This window comes from Rhinolophus hipposideros, assembly GCF_964194185.1.
Source record: "Rhinolophus hipposideros genome assembly, chromosome: 2".
NCBI classification, from domain to species: domain Eukaryota; kingdom Metazoa; phylum Chordata; class Mammalia; order Chiroptera; family Rhinolophidae; genus Rhinolophus; species Rhinolophus hipposideros.
In genome coordinates this window covers 83,643,286-83,663,065 of record NC_138048.1, presented here as the reverse complement: position 1 = coordinate 83,663,065, position 19,780 = coordinate 83,643,286, and the positions used below count along the sequence as shown (strand labels likewise).

At 35.1% G+C, this 19,780-nt stretch overlaps 2 protein-coding genes across 2 annotated transcripts in view; one reads left to right on the top strand and one right to left on the bottom strand.

The window, feature by feature from the left end:
• LEKR1 (leucine, glutamate and lysine rich 1) overlaps window positions 1-19,780 on the top strand; it is a 174,620-nt gene that overhangs the window by 16,716 nt on the left and 138,124 nt on the right. The window contains exon 3 of the mRNA XM_081077368.1: window positions 13,728-13,942. Coding sequence (XP_080933494.1) covers window positions 13,728-13,942 — 215 coding nt within the window. The remainder of the gene's footprint in view (window positions 1-13,727; window positions 13,943-19,780) is intronic.
• LOC308509338 (large ribosomal subunit protein uL23-like) lies at window positions 8,465-8,941 on the bottom strand (the record flags this gene model as incomplete). Its single annotated transcript, XM_081077294.1, has 1 exon — window positions 8,465-8,941. Exon 1 carries the CDS (start codon window positions 8,933-8,935, stop codon window positions 8,465-8,467), a length of 471 nt encoding a protein of 156 aa, XP_080933420.1. The 5' UTR covers window positions 8,936-8,941.

Genomic DNA, 19,780 nt, shown 5'->3' with positions numbered 1-19,780 from the left:
GAAGATAGCTCCCCTATTTCCATATCTCCTTGGGAGTTTAGCCTAAGAGCCTTACTTCTAGTAACCCCCTGCTTTGTCATAGAAATATGCATTTCTTAGCACAAACGCAACTAGCTAGCATCAACTGCTGCTTCAATTACCAGGTAAATTTAAAAGGAACTATGAGAGTGATAGCAAGCTATTTGGAGGACAAGTTACCATTTATCTTGAGAACATGTATGTAATGGACTGTATCTGCCTGGCTGTATTAAAAAGTGGGGTTTCTTTCTGTCTTTGTAATTCGTTAGCCGATTGGCAGTGATGTACAGGACAGTGTAGTTAAGTGTATATTCAATGATAATAACACTGTTATCTTTCTGCACGATAGAGAGATTTTTCTTGGTTGGCGGGATATTTTATCTTTAATTTTTCCTCAATCAGAACCTGGTAATTCTCCTTTGGTATATAGTAAGGCCACAAAGTTGGAATAGATTTACAGACAATGAAGGTATTAAATAAAAGCTGTTTCACTGGTGCCTTGTTTATACTGTCACTAGATCCATGCTCTCAAAAAATTTTCTGGGTGGAATTTTAAAAGGAGATTTAGTTGATAATTTAGGAGAAATTCTACTCCCAATAGAGTTTAATTAAGCTCATGCCATCTTACTTTACTGATGGTGAGCCCATTGTAAAATGGCGGAGAGGAGAATAATGAGCCTTCTGTGAACAATGAGCTCTTGCCACATCACGGTGATAGTCTGACAAATGTCAGATTATTGTGTAGTTGGCCATGTGCTCCTATGTTAACTATGTCAGTTAACTTTACCCTCATGGTTAACTACAGTTAACTTTACGAAACCCGCACGCGCACGTACACACACACACACACACACACACACACACACACTGGTAGTAATGTTTATATGAGAAGACAGCTCATTAGTTGTTTGCTTTAAACAGCAGCTCATTAAAACAAGAGGTTTTGTGCTAACAGAGGGAATAGGGAATCCTCTCTTCTGCCAATGGTTGCACAATTAAAAAAAATACTGCCACTACAGCAATTTTTGTTAACTAGAATTTCCCTGCTTCCTGGGCATGGCTGGGGTTGCTGTCTCTGATAGAGTAGTATGCCTCTTTGTCAAAATCTTACCCTGGTCAAAAGCAAACAACCTCTGGAAGCTTTCACTAATTTCTCACTCCAAAACATTTTTCTTTCCTGAACTCCTAGATTGTTTCTGTCTACAACTTTTGGGCTGCAGGCCTTCTTCCCTGCTGTGGAATTGTGCCTGTATCATCTTACTCTGCTGCCCCTCTTCTCCCCCTCACTGCTTGGGTATATATAAACATCTCTCACTTTTGAAAATGGACTGTCTATTCTTTCTCCAAGTTGGGGAATATTTAAAAAAAAAAAAAAAAGAACCCAAAGTCCAACTCCATTCATCCTGTGTGATTTTATGAAAGTAGTCATAGAGTTTTATATTTTGTTTTATTGTAAAATGAAAATCTGTTAAAATTAAATATCTGCATAAAAATTATGGCTTCTCATGCTTTGATGACTCTTCTGTTCAGTGCCTGCATATCATATTTAATCTGATAACTCTGAATATTTTTTCCTGTACATCATCATTTAAACCAACATTTATATCACAATTGCTTTTCTCCCCCCCCCCCTTTATTTTTTAAAGAAGGGCGCAGCTCAAAGTGGCCCATGTGGGGATCAAACCAGCAACGTTGGTATTAGTAGCATGTGCGCTAACCAACTGAGCTAACTGGCCACCCTCACAATTACTTATTGCTGAACTAAAATATCATATTTAGATATTTTTCTAGCAGCTTTTTTGGGGAAAAAACCCTCAAATAAATGGGTCTGTTTAAAATGTCAAGTGATCCTCATTCTATATTTGCGAAACAAATAATTAGTAGTAAACCACTACAGAACTTACAATTAGACTATTATTTGTAAACAAAGAAAGAATCATTTCTAACTACTGTCAGTAGTCTCTATATAGGTCTTTCCTGTTCTATTGGCCCTAATAACTGTGAAAACCCTGCTTGTACCTTTCAACGTTGAGTTGAATGAAGCAAACATCTGTTGAAAAAGTTATCACCATTAATCTCCAAATACTCCCAAGAATTTATATCTTTTAACTGCAAAATATTCACATTATTTTAATTCTGACTATTGCCATCAATATTTTTAGGTTATTTTACTTCAGTGCTCCCTCCGTATATTTTGGGAAATTATGGATCGTCATATTCCCATGCATGCATTACCTGAAGAAATCCAAAAGGTATGATGTTATATTGTGTTATAGCATAACATTAGGAGCGTTTTAACAGGTAGATAATTCTAAAACCTGGGAGAGTAAATTCAGCGGTTTTGTATTTTTTGGTCAATGCATCTGCATTGAGTTGGTGGGATGGGGAAGGGAATAATCCTAATTGTCAGAATTTTGGAATTCAGTTTTATGCAAAGAGTGTTTGGCCTGTGAAGAAGACAGATACACAATTCTAGCACAGTATTTGACCGGTGTATGTGGAGCTCCTGTGAAAAGAGGGCCCCGGGGATATCCAAATAGTATAGTTAGATATTTTTTGTAGCAGCTTGTCAGTAAAAATAAGTTAAAAAAAACAAAACTGAAATAAATGGGTCTTTAAAATTTTAAGTGATCCTTAGTCTGTATTTGCAAACAAATAATTGGTAGTAAACCACTACAGAAATGACAATTACCGTGTTTCTCCTAAAATAAGACCTAGCCGGACAATTAGCTCTAATGCGACTTTTGGAGCAAAAATTAATATAAGACCGGGTCTTATGTAAGATCTTATAGTACAATAAGTTTGTAGCTTTTTATGCTAAATTTTTGTGTCTCTTTATAGGGGTCCATTTCAGTTTTACCTTAATTCTTGCCACTTACTGTGTACCAGGCACTGTTTTAAGCCCTTTCATGTATATCAACTCATTTAATCTGGTTAACCATCAATTCTTCACAGATTCCATGCTACTCTTTTCTATGTTCACATCTGTCCTCAGGCAAAAGCGTTTCTTCCATATTTAGTTGGGCAATGCATGCATCGTTAACAGTATAACAAAAAATATCTCTTTGAAACTGATTGATAAACTGTGAATTAAAACCTGAGACCTTAGCTGTTATTAATCATACAGGTTTTTCGGTAAATCTGTAGTCCACTCTTAATTTAAAAGTAACAGATTGGTAGTTAATAAAAAATTACATTCAACTTTCAGGTATTCTTTTATCCTTTGTGCATGTTGCTGTCGGCTACCTGTCAGTATTAACCCCGCCATTGATTTAATTTGATGCTTACTGTAATATTACTGCGTGTTCTTTAGATTTATGGAAACTGCAACCTAGCGGGAACTGGAAGGGAAGGTCCAGTTACCAGAAAATATCTTTTCAACCATTGCATTTAATTTACTTCACCTTTTAAGTTAGGTCTATGAGATAGTAAGCACAGAGAGAGCTCAGCTATGAGAAATGGTCCTTTTATGTGTTTGTAGACATGGAAGTCGTTTCTCTCTCCGTTAGCTGAGTTCCTTCCATATACTAACCTGTGTGGTAGAGATTAAAAGAAGCAACACAAAACAATCTTCAAGACACAATACTTTATCCCATACTTTAGATCCCAGTCATTTGTCAGGAAGATGATATATAATGATATAAAAAACTCTAAAAGATAGTGTATGATTTAAATGTCATATAAGATAGTATCTGAGAAAGGAGAAGGTGGGGAGAGAAATTCCCTGAGTATTGGGATGGTCAAGGGAGAAGCTTTATGCAGGAGATAGAACTGGGATTGGCCCGCGAAGATGGAGTATTTCTATAGACCGATGGGCAATAGAGCATGCGAGGCCAAGGGAACAGAAAGCTTACTGTGAGAAAAAAACTGGCCAAGTTAGAGAACGTTTAACAGTGTAGACGTTTGGAATATATAAAAGTGTGTATTTATTTTTACAAAGTTTTTATGAGAGTTGTAGAATTTTTTTTCCTCATGTTTAAGGTACTTTATAAATAAATTATTAAAAAATGCTCATACAAGCATTTCATAAATCTACAGTTATGTTCTCAAAGCAGGAATGGCAAGCAGAGAAGTGGGGATACCAGGAGAAGCTCAGCTGCCCAAGGCCCTGGACACGTATTCTGATTGGAGCCTTTGTCCTGCTCAGTGTTTAGAATATGCAGTGCAGCTTTGCACTTTTTCAGACCTAAGTTAGATACATTTATACAACGGATGTTTATCCAGTGCCTAGTAGGTGCCAGACACTGTTCTGGGTACTAGATTAGAAAGCAACCAAAATGTGTACATGCATCCCACAGCCTATTAGAATGCAGTCTCAGTCAGTTATTTGTTTTCCATAACTTTTTCCTATGTTTGATTCATCTAGGTCGCCCATAATATGCTTGTTAAATCACCTAGTGATCAGGCAGTTTATCTACCTACTCAGCTTTCATACGTCATTCTATACAGAATCATATTAAATAGATGTATAGCTTATAACAGTAATAGGAATACTTTGGATTAGAATAATTCGATAATATTTCACTATTGAAATGAAGAAAACAAATTATTTCTTTCCATAATGGCTTAGAAATTGTGCTCCATTTCTTTATTGGGTAAAAAAGGATGTGAGGTGGTAGTATCAGTGTACAGTGACAGAAAGGTCTTTCAAAGGCTTCCCCCGCCACTGCCCCCATTCTGCTGTTAACTTTTTGTGTTGGTTTTCATACTCGCTCTTCTTTCTAGAGAAGTTCCTGCTGTGGTTTTTTTTTTTTTTTTTTTTTTACATTTTTTTAATTGGGGAATATTGGGGAACAGTGTGTTTCTCCAGGACCCATCAGCTCCAAGTCGTTGTCCTTCAATGTAGTTGCGGAAGGCGCAGCTCAGCTCAAGTCCAGTTAGTTGCAGGGGGCACAGCCCACCATCCCATGCGGGAATTGAACTGGCAACCTTGTTGTTGAGAGCTCACGCTCTAACCAACTGAGCCATCTGGCTCCCATCTCCCCCTCTTCCCCCATGTAGGCAAGGAAGGTTAGTGTAGAAATCAGGGAAGAGAAGGTGAGGGGAATCCTTCCTCTTTATTTCTTTCTGTAATTTTGCTATCCGATGTGGATGTGGGATGGTTGATAAATTACATGAAAGATACTTGATAAGAACATGAGAATGACTGTACTCTGCTGTACTCATAATGGCAAAATAGGTAATAGTAGAAAAGTTGCAAAAAAAAGTAGGGGTGGTGAGGGAGATGGCCACCGAAGGGAAAGTGTGGAAAAGAATGCTCATGATAATGAGCTATAGTTAGAGAATCCATTGCCATACTAGAAGGCTAAGATTGTTAAATTACCTGCCTCCTGGTCTCATCGTCTTAGGGACTCTAAGGGAAGAAAGAATAAGATAATCTTTTGACTTCCATTCCTGAATCTTTTCGCTTTTTATCACAATTTCTGACTGAGCATAAAACACACATCAGACTTCCATCCCCCCATGTGGCACAAAATGTAAAACAGGCCCATGGGCTGGACAGCAAGACCACACTCATCCCTGTTGTCTGCTGCTAAACTCTACAGGTTACTTCTATATGTACTTAGCCCACATTTTAAAATCTGCTCTCTCTAGACAGAGCTGACTCCTACCTGTTTCTGACCTCTAATAACCTGCAACTTTGCTAGAATTTTCATCCAGCGTTCTGAAAGCAGAATGCACTTGTAATAATAGTACAGTTCTGTGTTTAGTATTTTATTGCCACAATTTAAAAGAACACTTATAGATCAGCAAAGTAATAATTATACCTCTTTCCTTCCCGAATGTCAACCTATTTTAGAGACATATGGACTTCCTCTTTTTAGAAAAAAAAAGCAATGAACAACGTTCCTTTTGCTGTTTTTGCTTGGGGACATATACAGAAATCAAAACATCTGTAACAAATTAGTGGAAAAATCAGTTATTTTGCAAAAGTAAAGCTGATTTCTTTATCTTTTTAAAAATGGTGACAAAATGAACACTTGTAATAGGATTTTAGCTTCAGGAGATATTTATTACCACAAAGTAAAATAAAGAGACCGGAGTTGTTTATTTTATAAAACAGAAGTGGTGGTGCAAGGGTTGGAGAGCAGCACACTGTTCTTTCTGGGATAACAATCCCTTTCCCTAGCAGTAACAGCTCATTTTGTCCTGTTTCAGTGTAGTAATTTTAGTACTTTGAAACTTTGAAATTTATTCAGAATAACAGTTTTATATTTCCAAGCACAGATTGTCATTGCCAGAAAAAATAAACCTAATTTTCCAGGTCATCCTGGGCCACTGTGGCTAGGGTCAAATTTTGTGTTGAGTTAAAGTAGAGGAAAAAGAATACGAAACTGGTCATAGAAATGTTAGCATTAGCGTCCTGGAAAAGTAATGATATGTGTATGTGTGTGTGGGTATGTGTGTTGTGTTTTAAAGGAATTACAGTGTTAAAACCTAATGACAGAAGAAATAGAAGCTGCAATTTTGGGAGAGACTATTAAGGTACCCAAGATAGTTCATTAGGAAAACAGTTTTTTTAAAAATGTTACTATAAATCTTTAAAAATCTGCATTTGTGAATTTGTTGTCCAAAACACTTTTGCTGGCTGGCCATTAGAGGGTCATAGAGTTTATTAAGGTGAGGTTTCCCAGTGGAAAAACAGGTATTGGAAGAAATGTACTTTGAAAGCATATGTAAATAAGCATAGAGTGTCATGTATAATTTATATATGAAGCCAACATTTCTTGAAATTGCTCAATAAAATTTCTTTATGGATTAATCTTTGGTATTTTAGTCCCAGGTTGGTTTATTTTTATTATTTCCTTATTAAACTTCTTATTTTGAGATCATTGTACATTCACATGCGTTTGTAAGAAATAATACCAAGAGATCCGATATATGCTTCCCCCAGTGGTAACATCGGGCAAAACTATATATATTACAGTGTCACAGCCGGGACATCTACATTGATCCATCAAGACACAGAGCAGTTTGTTACAAGGATTCCTTCTGTTGCTCTTTTATAGCCACGTTCACCTCAACCGCCCGCTTTATACACTTCCACCACTCCATCCCCCACCCTAATCCATGACCTCTGGTAACCATTGATCTGGACTCCAATAAAATGGAATCATGCAATGTGTAACTTTTGGGATTCGTTTTTTTTTTTTTTTTTTCACTCAGTGTAATTCTCTGGAACTTTGTTCGGGTTGTTGCATGTATCAATAGCTTATTCCTTTTTATTGCTGAGCAGTATTACATGATATGAAAGTACTATAGTTTGTTGAAGAACATCTGTTTTTTCCCCCAGTTTTTGGCTATTAAGTATAAAGCTGCTATAAATATTCCCATATAGGTTTTTATGTGAACATATGTTTTCATTTTCCTGGGATAAATGCCCGAATGCAATTGCTAGGTTGTACGGTAGTTGCATGTTTAGTTTTTTAAGATACTGCCAAACTTTTCCAGAGGCTGTACCATTTTACATTCTCACCAGCAATGTATGAGTGATCCAGTTTCTCTGCATCTTTACCAGCATTTGATGTCGCCATTAGTTTTTATTTTAGTCCTTCTGATAGGTGTGCAGTGATATCTCATTGTGGTTTTGATTTGCATTTTCCTAATGGCTAATGATGTTGAATATCTTTTCATGTATTTATTTGGCGTCTGTCTATCCTCTTAGGTGAAATGTTTCTTCATGTCTTTTGACCTTTTTCTAATTGGATTTTTTATTTTTTTTACTGTTGAGTTTTGAGAGTTCTTTATATAATCTAGATATATAGTCCTTTGTCAGAAATGTGTACTGCACATATTTTTTGCCCGATCTGTATATCTGTATCTGTATATCCTTTCATCCTCTTCACAGGGTCTTTTCCACAATAAAAGTTTTACACATTGATGAAATTCGGGTTATCAGTTTTTCCATTTATGGATCATGCTTTTGGTATCCGGTGTAAGAACTCTGTCTAGTTTAGATCCTGAAGATTTTCTCCTAGGTTTTTTCCTTCTAAAATCACTTTTTATGTTTCCATTTAAGTCCATGATCCATTTTGAGTTACTTTTTATATAGGGTGTAAAGTTTAGATTGAGGTTCATTTTTTTTTTTTTTTTGCCCTATGGATATTCAATTGTTCCAACACCATTTGTTAAAAAGGTTATCTTTCCTTCATTGAATTGCTTTTGCACCTTTGCCAAAAAGTCATTTTGGCATATTTATGTAGATTTATTTTTGGATTCTCTATTCTATTCCATTGATCTATGTGTCTATCATTCTGCCAATACAACACAGTCTTGATTACTGTAACAAAACAGTATGTCTTGAAATCAGGTAAAATGATCCCTCCCACTTTATTCTTCTTTTTTCAAGATTGCTTTAGCTCTTCTAGTTCCTTTGCCTTCTCATATAGATTTTTTTTTTACAGTGAAAAACGTTTGTATTTAGAATTAGCCAGCTGGACTCAGTTTAGATGATCCCAATTTTGTTTGCAACATCCAAAGCATCGTAGTCAGGAGCCAGCCAAACATATGCCTTCTTCTCTCCATCAGGCCTGATCAGGGTGTTGACCTTGGCCACATCAATGTCATAGAGCTTCTTCACAGCCTGTTTGATCTGGTGCTTGTTGGCCTTGACGTCCACAATGAACACAAGTGTATTGTTGTCTTCTATCTTCTTCATGGCCGACTCTGTAGTCAGGGGGAATTTGATGATAGCATAGTGGTCAAGCTTGTGTCTCCTGGGAGCGCTCTTCCGAGGATATTTAGGCTGCCTTCGGAGCCGCAGAGTCTTGGGCCTTCGGAAGGTGGGTGACGTCCGGATCTTCTTTTTTGTGTGGCTGTGGACGCCTTTTAGGACTGCTTTCTTTGCCTTCAAAGCCTTCGCTTTGGCTTCGGCTTTGGGAGGGGCAGGGGCTTCCTTCTTCGCTTTCTGCGCCATCTTCGTGAAAAGCTCATATAGATTTGACAACAATCCTGTCTCTATCTAAAAAACATCTGGCTGGAATTTTGATGTGAATTACATTAAACCTATACATAAATTTGGGAAGAATTGATATCTTTAATATTTTGAGTCTTCCAACTCATAAGCATAGTATGTCTCTCCATTTATTTAGATCTTTGATTTCTTGTATCAGTGTTTTGTAGTTTTTAGCATACAAGTCCTGTACATGTTTTGTTAGATTTATATCTACGTATTTCATTTTATTGAGCAATTGTAATTGGTATTTTGTTTTTAATTTCACTGCCATGCGTTCCTTGGCAGTATATAGAGATACAGTTGGTTTTTGCATGTTTATTTTGAATCATCGACCTTGCTGAACTTATTAGTCCAGCAAGTTTTATTGTGGATTCCTTGCGATTTTCTATGTAGGCAATAATGTCATCTCAATTAGGGACAGTTTTATTTCTTCCTTTCTGATGTATGTCCTTTATTTCCTCTTCTTGCTCTGGCTTCAACTTCCAGTATTATGTTGCATTAAGAGCAGAGAGTGGCTATCCTTGCCTTCTTCCTTATCTTAGGGGAAAAAGCACTCAAACTTTCACCATTAAATATAATGTAGGTGTAGGGGTTTTTGTAGATGCTTCTTTACCAGATTGATTTTTAAATTGGTGGTGAAGCCATTTTACTTATTGTTGAACAAGGGTCCTGATATCCTTATAAAAGGGTCAGGTAGTCTGTGTGGCTCAAAAGGTCAACTGTCCTCTCTCAAAATGCTTCTCCCAATCTGAGTGAAATTCACTAGCTAGATACTCATTGTTTTGAGTACAGGCATATTTTTAATGCAAATCCTCTTGGAAGGCTTATCATTTTATACTGCTGTTACTTTTACCTTTTGTGGAATAGTTTATCTATTTATTTCCTCCTTATCCAAGTATGAAAAGCATGGAAGGTGTAGAGGAAGAAAGGAGGAACAATTTTTGGAGCAGAGAAAGCCTCATTGGGGCGGCAGAAGGTTACTGAGTGCCTTTTCTAGTTGAAGCACAGAGAGGAGTATTGAAAAGAATCTGAAGCCTAATTTAAATATAAACCTTTATATTAAATAACTATAATTTAAGAAGTACAAATACTGCATTTGAGAATTTTGTTTTATGATTTATTTTTAAATGGCTCTGCATTTGTTTAATCTACTGCATTTGTTGATGCCTCCTCCAAAGTACATCTTACAGGAAGCAAAAGCATCCTGCTAATGATAGCCCTTTTGTCAAGGATGACAGGATGTCATTATTTTACTTACAAAATGAGGAGACGGTGTAACACCAAGTTATAAGGATGAAACACAAATTATATTTCACAAAAAAGAGATAACTTTTACTTCATTTGGGAACATAATTATAGTATTTCATATCTTCTCAAGTTTCACAAAAATGTCCTCGGTAATTAGCCCATATAGACATGAATTTGAAAGTGTTATTATATGTTTTCTGTTGCAGTTTTACTTATAGAAAATTATTTACAGTTTAATAGAATTGAAAACTTTTGTTCATTAACATACATCACTCAGTGATAAGGACTAAATGAAGTCTGGAGACTGCTCTTATGGGCCTATTATTTTATAACTTGATTGTCTTATTTTCTAGATTATAATGATGTCATGCTTTGTTTTTCTTTGCTAAACTTCCAGGAGGCCTGTTCTATAAAATGCGTTACTTTACTTCAGCTTTCCCTCCTGATTGCTATGGTAGAATAACATTCTAATAGCTTTCACAACTGTGAAGTTTATGCTATTTCTGTTTTGTACATCAGGCTGCAAATAAGCTTCGCCCAGCAAGAGTTTTCTTTAGATTAAGAATAGGGCACTTTGCCAGGAGCAGGACGAGAACTGTGATTAATAGGCAAAAGGTTAAGGATGAAAGTGCCTGGGAGTGAGCAATATAATTTTCAAATTGATGAGAAGGAATCAAAACTCACGATGGGCAAAGGGATTGTAAGAAAATACCCATCTGGTCTGAATTAGTTCGGGTTTCTTGATGTGGATGAATTATCTTCCCGGGACTGACAGTACTTTGAATGGGATTGCAGAGCCACTCACTCTAGGTGATCTTTGAGGACAAGGAGGGAGTAGGAGGATAACGCGCCAATGTCTTTGCAGGAATGAAATGACCATAAATTACAACCAGTGAACTCAGTTTCAATCCCAGACAGGATTCCAGAATTTTGTATCAAAGGGCGATTTGTAAGGATCTAGCTGTTAGGGAACCAATAAAATTGGGCCAATTTTATGTTCACCAATAGAACCAGCAGGTAGGCCTTGTCATTCCATTTTGTGTAGTTACTAGATCCAAGAACTGTCGTAGGCACAGAATATACGGACTTTATGAGGGCATTTGACAAATGTTGTCATAATGTTCCTGAAGACAATATGAATATATATAGGCTGGGTTACAAAGATATTTGGGTAGTTAGCCCTAAAGGTTTCCTAAGTGGTCAGCACTTATAGGCCTAGTTGGCTCATCTCAGCTTACGGCTTGGTTCTTCTGGGCATGATGTCCAGTGCTCTTCTACCAATCAGCCCTGGGCAGGGTGGATGGCTGTAGGGGGTTTTAATCACATTACCAAACAGAGCCAGGACTGTGAAAGGTACATTTCTGAAAAACGGAAGGAATGGATTGGTCTGTTCAATAGAATGAGACATTGTTTTGCATTGCAGTATATATATATATATACACACACACACACACACACACACACACACACACACACACACACACACACATAGTTTTTAAATAGGGGCTTTCTTTAACATAAAAGACAGTTATAGTATATAATGGCAACATATAATTACTAAAAATACAAAAGACCATTGTAATTTAAGGTTGCATTAGAATTTATTACTAATGATATTACTAGTGAGATATTAAAATGAGGGAAGTTGGAGGCCTCTCTTATTCTGTTTTACTGAGATCAGCCACACTGAAGTATTCAATTCTGGGCACCATACTTTGAAACAGACATAGAACACAGGACCACGTTCAGAGAAAATTATTTAGAATGAGGAAGAAATTCAAAATCATGTCACAGGGGAAACAGCTGAAGGAACTGGAAGTGTTGACCTGGAGAAGAGAAGATGTGGAGTGTTCCTGGCAGCTGTCTTCAAATATCATAAAGAGGTCAGCGGTTGTTCCACATGGTTTCTAGGAGGGCTAGGACCAGTGGACTCTGCAGGGAGGCAGATTTGGGATCAGTGTGAGAAAAAATTTCTTGACAGACAAAACTGAGAAGATGCAACAGGCTGCTTTACAAAGTCTTTTTGCATCATTTGGGGTGTTGAAATAGACTGGATAACAACTACACTAAGTTGCAATAGACTCAGTGAACCCATCCAGGGTTTGAACCAGCTTGTACTTGTGATTTCTTTCTTTTCTTTTAAGAAGGGCTCAGCTCACAGTGGCGCATGTGGGAATTGAACCGGCAACCTTGGTGTTATTAGCACCCCGCTCTAACCAACTGAGCTAACTGGGCACCCCTGTGATTTCTTTCAAACCTATTGTTTTATAAATCTATGAATTTGGTATCAGTGGCAGTTAGATGACTGATGTAGTCATGCATCTGTATCTCACGGTGTTATGGTTTCTCATTTGAATTTTTATTATTCAAGTTTAAATGAGGAAATTTTTACTGTGTAAAAATTTATTATTAGTTTCAACCTACTCTTGTGTAATAACATTGATAGGCAGATATGGTGTGTCACTCTTAGTTACAGGAGCCATTTCTACAGTCTTAAGAGAGGTTGCCTTAAGAGTAAGTGCTCCTCCAATAATCCAAGTGTTGTTTGCATTTTAGTGCTCTTGAGCAAATATTTAATGAAGCTGTCTCTTTTCCTTTGTGAATAGCAAGACAAGTAGAGGCTACTTGAGGAATATTTATGTACTTGAGACAGAAAAAAAGAATTACCTCTCTCTTGACTTTGCTAAAATTCTATTTTCCACTGCCTTAATGTTGGCCATAGATGTATGAACATTGTATTTGAAGAAAGTAAGAGGATTTAGCTGAAGTACACTGTGGAGATAAATATGATACAAATGGTTACAGGCATAGGTGCTTGTTTTAAATAGATCTGGGTTTAATCCCTAATTCTCTATCTATTAGCTGGTTTGACTCCAATAGTCTTCTTATCTGTGAAAGCGGGTATAACCATAACAACCTGAGGGGAAAAGAACTAATGTAGGCGGAAGAAATTAGGTTCAAAGTGTTTTTCCTATTTGTGATTTTATGACAGAATGTTAAGTGCTATAAAAATCATAAAATGTCAAAACTGAACAGGAACTTGGAGTTCATTTGGTCCAATGCCCTAATTTTATAGATGAGGAACATAAATCTGAAAAAAGCCAAGCAGCATCTCCAGGATCGTAGTGCGGTAAGTGAAAGGCCAGTGACTTTTCCCACTTCATGGAAAACTCATCTTAAAACAAGAATTGTAAAGATGTTTTCATCATTTTCAGTTTTATTTTATGGAAAACATTTCAAGAGTAAATCTTTCTTAGAGATAGCGTGGAGAAATAATTAATCTGAAAGAATCTTTTCTAATTCCAAGATTTTGTGTCAGAGTCAATATCATGCCAATTTAAAAAATTTTATCCAGCTGTAGGTAACGTCATTATTATTACTCCATGACATAGTACAGTGTACATTTACTTCATTTGACCATCATGGTTGCAGTAACATCTTCAGTTGAACTTTGTTTTTCAGAATTAAAAAAATCATTTCAGTAAATGTATGTTCTATTTTCTAGATGTCCCCTGAAGAAAAAGTTTGTAAGTACTGTGGAGTCAGCTATCTAATACTTCATGAGTTTAAAGCTATGGAAGAAAAAGTGAAAGCGATGGAAAAAGAGATGAAATTTTATCAAGAGAGTGTAGAACGTGAAAAGAGACTGCAAGAGAAGCTACAATCTCTTAGCCAAGATTTTGAACAGTACAAAATTGACAACGAATTCAAAACAGAAAGGTTAGAGTATGTTATTCTTTTCTGTCATTTATTTAGTTTGAAAGAAAAGTACAGAAAATAAATAGACTTTCAGTATGCTTCTAGAATTTATAGCAGGTATAATTTATAGTTTAATACGTTTGAGTTGTTTATTATTAATTACTGAGTATAATTCTTCGTTATAGTTTGAGCGTTCTTTGAGGCATACTTTACTCTCTGGATGATTAAAAACCAATTAATTCAGTAACTATCCATTGAGATGGGTCAAGTTTTATTTATTTAAATATATATCTTACTTTTATCATTAGGAAGCTTTATCTTTCAAAAATCAGGTGAATTTTTGTCGTTTTTGATATCTAACATTTATTTTAAATGGCCTTGAATATTTTGATATTTTAGATTTATAAGATAATGTTTTCAAAAGAATTTCAAAACTTTAAAATTGGTGCATGATTCTAAGTCACTGAAATTGGAATAAATTTAAATAAAGAGTTCCTTATGCTGTCCAATCTAATCAACAATTTATTCTGCCTAAAAACACTTCAATGAGCTTATTTATACAGACACTTGTATAGAAGGGTTTTTGCTGGTGTTTTGTGGCTTTACCTTTTTCCTATGAATGAATATTTCTCTATTTAAAATATCGACAGTTGGTATTAGTAAGCCTCGAATTAATGAATTTAATGAATATCATGTCTTTATAAAAATAGAAACTTTCTGAAATCTCTTAGGATTAAGTACTTGAATTAAATTTTATTGTGAATTTTAAAAATTACACTAAATGTCAATTGAATAATTCTTAGTTCTTTAGCAAAAAAATTTTGTTATAGTTTTTTTAATTTCAAATCTGAATAATAAAGTATTTCATACTATCTGAGTGGAAAACATAAAAAATTTGAAGTATTCAGTGTAGAATTTTAAATTGGGAGGGTTTTTTTCCTTCTCAGCGATTTTTTTGTTTGGTGTTATTCATACTTTACTTTCCATAATAAAATATTGTATTACATACTTACATAAACACACAAAATGAAAGAAATTAGAAGAAAAGACAAGAAAGTCCCTTTTTATCCTGCCGATTGCTTTCTTCTTACTGGAGATAAAAACCACTTTTAATGGTTTGGTTTATCTCTTTCTAGATTCTTCATTGTGCCTTTACCTTTATTACAGATATATTTCTTTAATATATGTAATGTATTTTATATATAAACCATGTAATTTTTAAAATCTTTATCTTAACAATACACTAGCTTTTAACATCACCAATATATTAAGTATATCATTCTGTGACTCTTGCCACTTACCTATATATTTTGGAAATTTTTCCATGTAAATGCATATAGATCTATCTTATTCTTAACTGCTGCAACATTTCCTTACTAACAATATGCCAAATTTACTTATAACCATTTCTCTTTTCAACATTTAGATTATTTTCAATATTTATTATTAGGTATAGTATTTAAATTTATATTCATGTGTACATACGTGTATGTTTTCAATAGAATAAATACCTAGAAGTGAAATTGCTGAAAAGAAGTAACATGCCAATTTAAAATTTTGATGGGTATCATACCAAATTGTCTTTTAGAAGATAGCGTTAACTTATATTTGGCCAATAGTTTTTTGTGTTTTTTTTTGTTTTTTTTAAAATTAAATTTATTGGGGTGACAATTGTTAGTAAATTTACATAGATTTCAGGTGTACAATTCTGTTTTACATCATCTATAAATCCCATTGTGTGTTCACCACCCAGAGTCAGTTCTCCTTCCATCACCATATATTTGATCCCCCTTACCCTCATCTCCCACCCACCGGCCAATAATTTATAAAGTGGTTATTTTCTTATATCTTGTTAATACTGGAATCTTCTTAATTTTTCTCAAATTATTTTTTCTTGAATGAAAAAATGTTACTTTAATATTTAACTTGTGTTTATTGCTAATGAGATTGAACAGTTTCTTTCATGTTTATTAAACATTTTATAATGAGATTGAACAGTTTCTTTCATGTTTATTAAACATTTTATACTTTATGTATGTTGCTAATATTTTCTCATGATTGCTTACCTTTATTTTTTTCTGCATTGACTTTTTTTTTTTTTTTTTTTGGCCAAATTCTGGTCAGCGTTCTGTATGGAGTTCTTTTGGTTACAAACAGAAACTTACTCTGGCTAACACTAACCTGGTGTTAGATTCAGGGAAGTTGAAAAAAAACAAATTATGTTTAAAAGTTTTATAATATTGTTGTTTTAGTTAATCTGTGTAATCTATTTGGAATAGTTTTTATAGGGTAGATTTATAATTTCATGTTTTTTATGGTTGTTTTCTAAATTTATGGCTTGTTGTTGCACTGTCATTTATTAAATCCTTCATCCTTTTTCCCTTTATTTGAAAGGCCATCAATTAATTTCTATTCTAGCCTATTTCTGGACTCTGTTTTATGCTATTGATCTATTGTCTATCAATGGGTGTCTTAGTCTGTTCGGGCTGCTGTAACAAAGTACCATTGGTTGGGTGGCTTATAACCAACATTATTTATCTCTCACAGTTTTGGAGGCTGGGAAGTGAAGATCAAGGTACTGGCGTATTTGGTGTCTGGTGAGAGCCCCTTTTTGGCTCATAAACAGCTGTCTTCTTGCTGTGTCCTCTCATGGCAGAAGAAGCGGGGGGCTCTCTGGGAATTCTTTTATAAGGGGACTAGTCCTATTCATGAGGTCTTCATCCTTATGGCTTAATCACCTCCCAAAGGCCCTACCTCCATATGCCACTGGGGAATGGGTTACAACTTATGAGTTTTGGGGGACACAAATATTCACTGTGTGGATAGGAGCAGGTCAGCACCACACTTCGAACCACTTTAGCTTTATGTGTTTTGATATTTTGTAGGGCAAGTGTTTGCTTTTCAGGTTATCCTGGCTTTTCTAGCATACTTGCTCTTCTGGATGAACTTTAATCAACTTATCAGATTCCATAAAACATTCAATATTATGATGGAGATTGGAGTTGCATTTACTTTCTAGAGCAATTTGACATTTTGAGAATTAACGTCTTCATAATCTTGAATCTTCTTACCCTGGAACATGGTCTTTTTCCCTCATTTATTCAGGTCTTCTTTATTTTATTTTATTGTTTAAAAAATTGAGGTAACTGGTTAATAACATTGTTAATAACATTACATAAGTGTCAGGTGTACATTATAATTCGATATCTGTATACACTATAGCATGCTCACCACCAAAAGCCTAGTTTTCATCCATCACCATATATTTGACCCCCTTTCCCTATGTTGCCCTCCCCCCTCTTCCCTTTTGGTAACCACCAATCTGTTGTCTGTATCTATGAGTTTGTTTTCTTTAAATCCCTCAGTAAAGTTTTATAATTTTCTTGCACATTTCATATTAGTTTAATTCCTAGACTTACAATTTTTGTTGATATTGGGAATGGGATTTATTACATTTTAATTTTTCTGAATGTTATTTATTTTTATGTATTGATTTTGTATCTAGCTCCCTTAATTCTTTTATTACTTGTATTTGTTTTTCAGTTGATTTTCTTAAATATATTATATTAATACATATATACACACACATATATAAAACAGTCACCTTATATGCAGATAGTAACTGTCTTACATTTTTATTTCTAATAGTTATACCTCTCTACTCTACCCCACTTCTTTTTGTTTCATTAACTTGATCAGACCTTTAGAACAGTGTGAAATAGTAACTCATAGAATATATCTGGGTCCTATTTCTGATTTAATGTGAACCTGTCCAGTGTGTTTCTTTGTTAAATAGGATATTTGCTAATGTTCTTAAAGATGTCTTTTATCAGATAAAGGAATTCACCTTATATTTCTAGATCTTTAAGGTTTTTAAAAATCAGGACTAGTTATTGAATTTTAATAAATGCTTTTCCATCTTCTGTTGGGATAATCATAACTTTTTTTCTCCTTTAATCTGTTAATGCAGTAAGTAATACTGATAGAGTTTCTTTTTTAAAATTAAAGTTTATCGGGGGTGACGATGGTTGGTAAAGTTACATGGGTTTCAAATGTACAATTCTGTAAGACATCATCTATGTATCACATTGTATGTTCACCACCCAGAGTCAGTTTTCCTCCATCACCATATATTTGATCCTGTTACCCTCATCTACCACCCCCTAACCCCTTACACTCTGGTAACCACTAAACTATTGTCTATGTCTATGAGTTTTTGTTTTTTTATTTGTTTGTCTTATTCCTTTGTTGCTTTCAGTTTTATATCCCACATATCAGTGAAATCATATGGTTCTCAACTTTTTCTGTCTGATTTATTTCGCTTAGCATAATAATCTCAGGATCCATCCATGTTGTCTCAAATGGCAGATTTCATCTTTTCTTATGGGAGAATAGTATTTCCTTGTATATGTATATATACCACATCTTTTTCATCCAATCATGTACTGAAAAAAACCGGTTGTTTGCATATCTTGGTCATCATAAATAAAGCTGCAGTGAACATCGGAGCACGTATGAGTTCTGACAATTAAGTTCATGAATTTATCCTAGAAAAAGTGCTACATACCTCTTTGCTGAATATCATTATGGCCACATTTGAAGTACTCCCTTGGGAAGCTATGCACAAATGCCAGCGCCTAGTCCACCTTTCAAAGCAATTTCGGAACTCTTTTTCTGGAATGGCCATCAGAGCTGTCGTAGTATTACCCTTGATGTCTGGAATGTCACCAAAATGTCTTGCTTTCAACATTTCCTTTCTCTTCAGGTAAAGAAAGAAGTCAGTGGGGACCACATCAGGTGAGTAGGGAGGGTGTTCCAATACAGTTATTTGTTTACTGGCTATAAACTCCCTCACAGACAGTGCCGTGTGAGCTGGTGCATTGTCGTGATGCAAGAGCCATGAATTGTTGGCGAAAAGTTCAGGTCATGTAGCCTTTTCAGGACTTCCAAATAGTAAACTTGGTTAACTGTTTGTCCAGTTGGTACAAATTCATAATGAATAATCCCTCTGATATCAAAAAAAGGTTAGCAACATCTTTGCAACAAGTTCGCAAACTTAATTGTCAGACCTCGTATATCTTTACAGATAAATGTTTTCAGATTTTTTGGGTAGATACCCAGGAGAGGGATTGCTGGGTCATATGGTAATTCTATTCTTAATTTTTTGAGGAACCTCCACACTGCCCTCCATAGCTACTGCACCAATCTGCATTCCCACCAACAGGGTTCCTTTTTCTCTATAGCCTCTCCACTTGTTATCATTTGTCTTATTGATGATAACCATTCTAACTGGTGTGAGGTGATACTGTGGTTTTAATTTGCATTTCTTGGTGATTAGTGATGTTGAGCATTTTTTCAGATGCCTATTGGCCATCTGTATGTCCTCTTTGGAGAAATGTTTATTCAGGTCCTCTGCCCATTTGTTAACTGGATTGTTTGTTTTTTTGTTGTTGAGTTATATGAGTTGCTTATATATTTTGGATATTAGCCCCTTAGATTTTCTAATATGAAACTATACTTGCATTTTGGGTATTTTGATCATGGTATATTTTTCAGGGTTCCCTAATTTATGTATTTGCTTACTTCATGATTTTTTCCACAGCTATGAGCACTCTGTACTATTTTCCCATAAATACTTAAAGGACATTTTTAAAGAGACTAATCAGTAGGAACACTATCACTTGCCATAAATAGAAGGTGAAGAAATAAATATATACTTGTTAGAATAAAATGTATTTTGTCTCTGTACCACTGAAGTAATTGCCCTTATTTCTAGTTATATGTTATTAGTTATATGTGAAAGAGTTTATGAAGAGTATTGTTTTAATATGGTGCTGGATTAATTTGTTAATATTTTAC